The sequence below is a fragment of the Delphinus delphis genome, chromosome 10 (genome assembly GCF_949987515.2).
Source record: "Delphinus delphis chromosome 10, mDelDel1.2, whole genome shotgun sequence".
Lineage (NCBI taxonomy): Eukaryota > Metazoa > Chordata > Mammalia > Artiodactyla > Delphinidae > Delphinus > Delphinus delphis.
In genome coordinates, this window is record NC_082692.2 from 68,536,223 (window position 1) to 68,545,913 (window position 9,691).

Consider the following 9,691-nt stretch of genomic DNA (forward strand, 5'->3'; position numbering starts at 1 on the left):
CACAAGACTGAATTAAAACACTCCAAGAAACCTAAAGATTATAGCTATTTAAAAAAAAAACCACATGCACACATTTATGTTAACTTCAAAGTTATCACTAAGAAACTTAATGTCTTAGGCTATATCCATAACTCCTAATTGGTTTGAATAAAGGTTTGAGCTAATGAAGCTATGAGGTTGCTCACACTCCCCAGTATTTGCTCTGTATAGTGGCCCTTATTAGCAACCCAGTCTTCATTTAACTTTGTAAAGGACTTAACAGTTTAAAAAAAAAAAAAAGCCCTTTCACATCTGTTAATTACCTGACCCCTAAAAGCAACCTGGTGAATGCATGGGAAGCAAGTAAACTCGGAGCAAAGGGATTTGCCCACATGGCAAGCAAATGACCCAGCATGACCTTATGGGTAAGGCCACCCGACTCCTAGTCTAGTGTGTTTTCTCCTATGACTTGTTTTCTTTTAATGAAGCTAATCTCAGTAGTAAGGTATCATCAAAGGTTGAACAATCAACACTGTGGCTAAAGCACTGAATTCAAACAGTTATTAATGTTGTGAAATAGAAAAAAAAACACAATTAAGTAACTTAGGGTTCACCTAATTTAGCGTTAGATGACTAGCTAATGTTTATTAAGTGCATATCTTGTGCAAGGAATTCTTCTACATGCCTTACATAGATTGGCTCATTTCACCCCTACAGTGACCATTTTCAAAATTCATATTACCATAATAAAACTAGCTAACATTTATTAAGTACTTATGCCAGGCACTTAGGCATTTCACCTAATCTCCCTAATGACATTATGAGGTTGCATTATTGTTCTCATTTAAGATGAGGAAACTGATGATTGTAGAAGTCAAGAGATTTTCCCCAAGTGCAGGCATCTAGCTAGTGGCAAGGCCCAAACTTGAGCCCTAGTCTGCCTGGTGCTTTCTCCTAACCTCTATGTGAAATGCTGCCTCTCTAAAACAAGGGGAAAGGTCGATTCAGGACTTTTGTGAGGAAAGGTTGAATGGGTCAAGAGCGGGACACAGAGAAACTGAGCCACATGACTTAGAATGACCAGGTTCTAAGGTTAAAAGAATCTTTACAATACCATTTGGATCAACTGGCATGCACCATATCTGACGTGAAAATTTGGGCCAAGAAGGGAAAGTGACTTGTCCAAGGTCACACTGCCTTAAGGAAGAGTGCATACTAAGAGCCAGAGCATACTACTGTTAAGTGCAATTATCCGAATAACCCCAACCTAGCTTCACAGCAACCTTATGAGCTAGGTACTCTTACTACCCCCATTTTCTGAGGAGGAGCTGAGGCTTAGCAGGTGAAGTCACTTGTCCTGGGTCATGCAACAAGGACATGGTAGAACCAAGATTCCAGTCCAGGCCTGTCTGAGCCCAGGTCCCTGTTCTTCGCCATGCCATATTGTCTCTCTGAACTCAGTGCGAGTCAGAGTTTGAAAAAGTGTTTGAGGGTAAGGAGTGGGACATGGAAAAAATAAACCCTTGCCTTAAAAATATGTGAGATTCTAGAGCACCAGAGGCACCCCTGCCACCTGATCTCATCTTCCCCTACTGCCATATGGGATAAATAAAGCTCAAAAGGAAAGTGGTTTGTTTGCAGTCTCCCAGCCAGGATTCTGGACGCAGGCTCCCAGCTCCGGGCCCAGGTGTCCCCTCTCGGCCGCCGCCGCCACCGCCTCTCGCGGAAGCCCTCAGTAGTAGCGGGGTCCACGCCAGGGCTGGGTCTGCCCCGGGATGGGCTCTCAAGGGCCCCAGGGCCACCTCCCCGTAAGTCCCGGCTGGGGAACGGCCCGGCAGAGTACCTGCAGGAGGAGACCAGAGGAGGCCAGCCGAGCCGCCTGGCCCAGCACCTCCCGGGGGCTCATAGCCTCTGCGCCCGGGATCCGTCACCAGTAAACGCCTCAGACGGTCGGCTTTGTCGCAAGAAGATAGCGTCACGGAGCGGCTCGTTCGCTGATTGGCGATTTTGTAGGGCGGAGGCGGGACACGGGAAGATCTGGCCCTTTAAGTGGACCGGCTTCGGATGAGTCAGCGTGGTTGCGCCGCATCGCCTTTCCCGTTTGAGAGAACGTGTGGTTTGTGTGCCTATGCCTCCCTGTTCCAAATGAGTTAAATACTGCGACCATACTAAGAGGCTCTATTAAAGTAGCCAAAGCCCCTTCTCTGAGGCACCCAGGCCACCAACCAAGAAACACTCACTTCCCTGGCCTCATCTGTCTAAAGGAACAAACTATTCACTGACCTCCGTAATAAGATTTTTGCCATTTGGCCTTCGCTTACAAAATCACGGACACGGTCCCCAGAATTAGACTAGACAGGATTGTCCCAATTTTACAACGAAAGAACTGAGGACCAGAAGTTAAATACAGCATCTTCATATGTGTGGTTTTGTGTAATCCTTTCTCAAGTGTTGAAAATTGGGACCTGTTGTCAGAGATGAGTAAAGTGAGACGTGGAGACGTGAAGTGACTTGTTCATGTATACATAACTTGTACCTGGGTGGAGTGGACCCCAGGCTCCTGATCCTAAACTTGCCTCCCTTGTCTGCATGCCACCAATTGTGAGGACAGAGCAGAAGAATGGTAGGAAAGAGCTTCATAAAATGTAAAGTGCCCGACATAGTCAGCTGTTGTTCTGTCCATGCTCCTATCATCTGCTATGCGGGCCATAGGAAGTCCCATCTGTCTCTTTTAGGCACTTGGTGATTTGACCCCAACCTACCTTTCAACCACCTTTCACACTTTCACTGCCCTTTCACAGCACATTCTAGGCTCTCGCCATTTGGATCCCTTACATTTCCTCAAACAGGCCCAAATTGGCCGTTGCTCTGCTGCCATCTCTGCCCAAAGTGCCTTCCTTTCCAAATGGCACTGCCTACCCTCCCAGGCCCCAGTGTTCTGACTTGTGAGTATAACAGCACCTGCTATGGACTGAACGTTCGTGTCCTCCCCAAATTCATATGTTGAAGCCCTAATTTCCAATGTGGTGGTAATTGGAGGTGGGACCTTTGGGAGGTAATTAGGTCACGAGAGTGGAGCCCTCAAGAATGGGGTTAGTGACCTTACAAGAAGAGACGAGAGAGATGAACTCTCTCCCTGCCATGTGAGGATACAGTAAGAAGGCAGCTGGCTGCAAACCAGGAAGAAGGCTCTCAACAAGAACTGAATCGGCCACTTTATCTTGGACTTCCCAGCCTTCAGGACTGCAAGAAATAAATTCCTGTTGTTTAAGCCACCCAGCGTATGGTATTCTATTACAGCAGCCTAAGCAGATTAAGGCAGCACCTGTAGGGCTTCCCTGGTGGTGCAGTGGTTAGGAATCCACCTGCTAATGCAGGGGACACGGGTTCGATCCCTGGCCTGGGAGGATCTCACATGCCGTGGAGCAACTAAGCCACAACTACTGAGCCCGCCTGCCACAACTACTGAAGCCCGTGTGCCTAGAACCTGTGCTCTGCAACAAGAGAAGCCATGACAGTGAGCGACCTGCGCACTGCAGTGAAGAGTAGCCCCTGCTCGCCGCAACTGGAGAAAGCCTGCACACAGCAACGAAGACCCAACAGAGCCAAAAATAAAAACAAATAAATAAATTTATTTAAAAAAAAAAAGACAGCACCTGTAAAGCACTTTGTAACCCTTTATAGCTCTTAGCACAGTCTGCTTTGCAGTGAAGAGACTAGGCTATGTCTAAACATCCCATGAGTTCTGATAAGGCAGGAATGAAGTCCATTGGCTTTGCCTCCTGCAGCAGTGGCAGAGAAAGTCCCCAGGACACCCATGAATGCTTCCTGACTTGTTATTGCTGCTATTACTGCTGAAAACAGACTATGGGGTTCAAGGCCTATGCACATCCCCCACTCCCATCTTGCCAGATTAATCAAGCTCTGTCTTATGGCAGGGGCTCAGAATGTAAGCTTTTGACTGTCAGACAGACCTGGCCCTGAATCCTTATTCTGCTACTCACTAACCAGGTGACCTCTATACGCTCAGCTATTAAATAGGGGATATTATCTGCCCTGTGATGGCAGTCGTAAGGAATATAGTAGACAAAAGTCTGGCCCTTCAGGAGCTTAAATTCTAGTGGGAGGAAGATTGAAAAAAAAAAAACCCCTAGTAAATAAATAATAAAATTTTACATAGGGATAAGTGCTATGAAAGAATGAAATAAGATAAGGTAATAGAGACTTTTAGATGGGGAGGGAGGGGTACTGTTCCGGAAGGCAGAGCAAATTAGGCAACCACTTGGAGAGGAGAGCAAAATGCTGGAGGGTCGAGGTATTCAGCCTGTGGGCCGAGATGCCCAAGGCCTTGACCTGGGCTGCCTGCCTGCCCCCATGGACCTTGGGCTGGCAGGTGAGGTGGGCTCTGGCTCCCTTTATCCCAGCCAAGCAGCTGCCTCCTCCACAGCTACTGCTTGGAGCGCAACCAACCTTTTTTTTTTTTTTTTTGTCCGCTCTGCATGACATGTGGGGTCTTAGTTTCCTGACCAGGGATTGAACCCATGCTCCTGCATTGGAATCACAGGGTCTTAACCACTGGACCACCAGGGAAGTCCCCAAGAGCTATTCACGTCAACATACTCTAACCCTAGGCATCCAGGTGGGCTGGTCTGGGAGTGACTAGGGAATCGTTTCACTGGGGGCAAAGAAGCCAAAGGGAAATGCTCCAAGCTAAGTCCAAAGTGCAAAGCCTCCCAGGAGTCCAGGGTACAGACCCTAAGGGGCTTCTGGGCAGGGAGTCAGGGGCCCTTTTCTCTCATTCTGGAGGGTAGGATTTAGCAAGGAGAGATTGAGCAGACACTTTGTGCCCAGAGCCGTGCTGGGTGCAGGGGTGTGTGGGAAAGAAGGAACTGTAATGAGAATCAGTGAGCACCGACCACTGACTCCATGTTAGGTGCTTGTGTGAGCACTGCACATGCATGTACTAACCTCTTCATCCTCTCAACAACTCATGAGGTAGGTATTACAGATGAGGACTCCAGGAGAGCTGCAGAGGTTGAGCTGCAGTGGGCTTGAAGTTGTCCCCCGCCTCTGTGCTGAGCCTCTCCAAAGGCCTTGCCTCTGTTAGAGGTATTGACACCAACAGGGCCTGGCACACTCCTGTGTGGAGGGCTAAGCACAGGGCTGGTGAGCTGTGACCCACTGGCTATTGCCTGTTTTTTTTTTTTTTTTTTTTTTTTTGCTATTGCCTGTTTTAAACCACCTGCAAGCTAAGGATAATTTTTTTTTTTTTTTGCTGTACGCGGGTCTCTCACTGCTGTGGCCTCTCCCACTGCGGAGCACAGGCTCCGGACATGCAGGTCCAGCGGCCATGGCCCACGGGCCCAGCTGCTCCGCGGCATGCGGGATCCCCCCAGACCGGGCACAAACCCGCGCCCCCCGCATCGGCAGGCGGACCCTCAACCACTGCACCACCAGGGAAGCCCTAAGGATAATTTTTATAATTTTAAAAGGTTGGGAAAAAAATCAAAAGAAGTCTATTTCATGACACATGAAAATTACATGAAATTCAGATTTCAGGGTCCACAGTAAAGGTTTTTTTTAATTAGAAAATTGGAATCGCGGCTTCCCTGGTGATGCAGTGATTAAGAATCCACCTGCCAATACAGGGGACATGGGTTTGAGCCCTGGTCCGGGAAGATCCCACATGTCGTGGAGCAACTGAGCCCGCGAGCCACAACTACTGAGCCCGCATGCCACAACTACGGAGGACCACGCGCCTAGAGCCCACGGTCCACAACAAGAGAAACCACCGCACTGAGAAGCCCGCGCACTGCAGTGGAGAGTAGCCCCCGCTCGCCGTAACTAGAGAAAGCCTGCACGCAGCAAAGACCCAACACAGCCAAAAATAAATAAATTAAATAAATAGATTTTATAAAAGATAATTGGAATCATACTGTACATTTCCACTGTATTTTCAAATTATTATTTTTTTAAATTGAAGTACAGTTGATGTACAATATTATGTTAAGTTTCAGGTGTACAACATAGTGATTCACCATTTTTTTTTAATTATTTTTTTTTGCGGTACGCGGGCCTCTCACTGCCATGGCCTCTCCCGCCGCGGAGCACAGGCTCCGGACGCGCAGCCTCAGCGGCCTTGGTTAACGGGCCCAGCCGCTCCGCGGCATGTGGGATCCTCCCGGACCAGGTCACAAATCCGCGTCCCCTGCATCAGCAGGCGTACCCACAACCACTGTGCCACCAGGGAAGCCCAGATTCACAATTTTTAAAAGTTATATTCCACTTACAATTATTATAAAATATTGGCTATATTCCCTGTTTTCTAATATATCCTTGTAGCTTATTTATTTTATACATAGTAGTTTATACCTCTTAATCTCTACCCCTATCTTGCCCCTCCCCACAAATAAAGTTTTATTGGAACACAACCACATCCATCCATTTGTTTACTTGTTGTCTATAGCTACTGTCTTACTAGAATAGCAGAGTAGTTTAGCCTGGAAAACTGAAAATATTTACTGTCTGTCCTTTTAAAGAAAAAGTTTGCCAATCCTGGTGATCACCATTGAGCCCCGGTGCCTGACAAGCAGTGGACATTTCAATATTGAATGAATGAATCATACATAAATGAAATTTTAAGTTCAGTTTAAAAAATTTTTTAAGGGTGGAAGAGTTTTATTAGCCCATGGCAAGATACAAAATGATTAATGATGATAATGATGATAAGAGAGTTCTTTCCTGGTGGTTGCCTGGTTTGGAGAGCAAGTGACCCCTGGGAGAACACTAGACTATCACTGGTGGTCACAGAAGGAGCTGCTTCTCTGGGCTTCACCCCCCTCTGCCCCCTGCTCTCCATGGCAGGTAGCCTCCCTGCCAGGGAAAGCTGACCTGAGCTGGCTATTTTATTACAAAGCGGGAGGGAGTGCCAGGGCTGTTGCCAAGACAGTTAGACTCCTGGGGCATCAGGGCAGGGAGGGAGGTGGCTGGTGGGTGGGGAGGCAGGATGGAAGATATGGGAAGCGGGACGTTGGACCTCAGCTGGGTGGAGGCAGAAGAACTGGGCATGGTCCTATACACCAGCCACTAGCTCTGCCCTGCCAAGGCTTCCTGGTGCCCAGAGTACCTCCACCAATGCCCTCCCTGCAAGAGAAACTCAAGACTCTGTCCCTTACTCAGAAGTCCCCGGGCATGAGAATTTGGCTGTGCTATTAGTAGTCCACATTTGCTGAGCTCGTGTAGGCACTATGCTGCACACTTCACTTTCATGATCTCCCACAGCAGCCCCACAACGTAGGCACCATTATTATCCCCATTTTACAGACCAGGAGACTGAGGCTTAGTGGGGTTAAGGGACTTGCCTAAGGGCTAGCAAATGACGGTGCCAGAATTTGCACCGGGCGGTGTGACTCTCAGACCCTTAACTAGGACTAAACCAGGTTGTTTATTGTTAGTGCTGATTTTTTGGCTCCACTTCAGCAGTTCTGATTCAGGAAGGCTGGGGTGGGCCTAGGAATATGCATTAACCTGCACTCTGGGTGGTTCTGATACAGTGGACCAAGCTCTGAGAAGCACAGCCTGAGGGCCGATCTTCAGGCACCTTGGAAAATCTGCCTCCTTCGGTGGGCTGGAAAATTCCGTCTGCTTAAAGCAAGCAAACTGAGTCCTGAGATCTGCCCCCAGGCCCATCCAGCCATCAAGGGGTCTTGCTCTCAGGATTGGGCTACAGTTCAGTGGTCAGGGCAGCGGGGACTGGAGGCGGTGCCTGCGGGAGGGCCTTGGGGAAATTTCATATCAGGAAGGGTGCACAGTGCAGCCCCTGGGTCCCAGGGTCTGCCCAGGGGTTGGGGGTGAGCAGCCACAGGGCCCTGGCCTTGCTGGCTCCTGTGGGCTTTGATTTGTGCAGAGATAAGAGAGTAAACTGCAATGTCCACTCATCAGCCTGGTTCATATCAACACAATGTCTATTCCAGAGCCACCACCCTGTGCTGGGCATTAGGAAGGAACATAAGGGTGAACGAGTCACAATCGCTGCCCTCTCAGAGCTCAGGGTCCCTCTCCAAGAGAACACGACTGTGATACCAGGCAGGCTGAGGTGGAAAAAAACAGGCAAGGGAAGCTCAGGGCTGGGGTCAGAGCTCTCTGGCGGGGGCATCAGGGAAGCTTTCCCTCAGGGGCTGTTTTTGAGCTTCACCTTGAAGGGAAAGAGGGCTTGGTCAGACAGAGGAACATGCGGGCAGAGAGAACACAGAGGAGGAAACTTGCCGAGCCCATTGGAGGACCCAGGAAGTGCCTTTGACTGCCCTGGAGTGCAGGAGGTCCTCCCTCACTGGTCTGTGGCCAGTGCCGGGCTGGCAGCCCTGAGAAGAACAGCAAGTTCATGGATGTGGACATGCATGTGTGAATGAATACAAATTCAGGCACATGTGTTCACATGCATGGGGGGAGGTGAGCGTGCATCTGTATGTGTGTGCCAGTCTGTTTGCGAGGATCTGCCTTCAGACAGACAAAGTCTGTGTGTGGGAGTGTGTGAGCATGCACGTGAATGCATACATGCTTGTGCGTTTATGTATGAGCACGGATGTGAAAATGTGAATGTAAGGTCACGTGCAGTGCACGCAGCCAGTGAACGTGCGGGGACATGAAGGTGTGTGTGCACACAGGTATACACATATGTAGGCTACTTCAGGGAGTCAGCCTTTGGACTTTCTGATTCTGGGTCCATGGCCCCCATAAGTGTAAAAATGGTTAACATTGTGAGTCAGGCCTCCACTTTTCATGCATCACCTCAATTAACCCTCTCATCAATCTTACATGGCGAGGGGACTTCCCTGGTGGTGCAGTGGTTAAGAATCTGCCTGCCAATGCAGGGGACATGGGTTCCAGCCCTGGTCTGGGGAGATCCCACATGCCGCGGAGCAGCTAAGCCTGTGCGCCACAACTACTGAGCCTGTGCTCTAGAGCCCGCATGCCACAACTACTGAAGCCTGCACGCCTAGAGCCCATGCTCCCCAACAAGAGAAGCCACTGCAATGAGAAGACCACGCACTGCAGTGGAGAGTAGCCCCCACTCGCCGCAACTAGAGAAAGCCCGCATGCAGCAATGAAGACCTAACGCAACCAAAAGTAAATAAATAAGTAAATAAATCTATTTAAAACAAAATTTTATATGGTGGGCTTATAATAGTTATATAATAATCATCTGAGTTGTTATCCCTATTTTACATATGAAGAAACTGAAGCTTAGAAAAGTAAAGTGACTTGCTCAGGGTTACCCAGCCAATAGGTAGCAGAGCTGGGATTGAGCTCAGACTGTCAGACCTCAAAGGCCCCCCTTTTCCATTTTCTGCAAGCTTCTTCTCAGCAATTCACAACACTCCCAGGGAGGAAACGCCCCTGGCACATTCCCGCTCCTGGCACATTCCCACCCCTGGCCTGGACCTGGCATAAACACCCAGGGCTTCTTCTCACATGCTAGCTGGGAAGGGGCTGTCCCTGGGGCCTGGCTCTTGGGACCCAGGGCTACACACATAGAAAGGTCACATAGAGGTGAAATGGGGCAGACTTTGTTTATCCAAAACCCCAAAGAATTTGGGCCAGAGCCAGTGGAGGCCACAAGCCTGAGCACATGGTGTGTTTGCTGCCCTATGGAAAAACAGTCCAGCATGGAGAGTTGCCCCCAGGCTCTCCTGGGCCTGTTTTCTCGAAGGCT

At 49.1% G+C, this 9,691-nt stretch overlaps 1 protein-coding gene across 2 annotated transcripts in view; it reads right to left on the minus strand.

Annotated features, from left to right (window-relative positions):
• The window catches only part of RFT1 (RFT1 homolog), a 37,754-nt gene extending 35,849 nt beyond the window's left edge, over positions 1-1,905 (minus strand). For both annotated transcript variants that reach the window (XR_009520881.1, XM_060022684.1), the window contains exon 1: positions 1,823-1,905. Coding sequence is in view for 1 of the 2 variants with exons in the window: in XM_060022684.1 (XP_059878667.1) it covers positions 1,823-1,885 (63 nt within the window). In the remaining variant the exon portion in view is untranslated. The remainder of the gene's footprint in view (positions 1-1,822) is intronic.
• Positions 1,906-9,691: the final 7,786 nt, after the last annotated feature.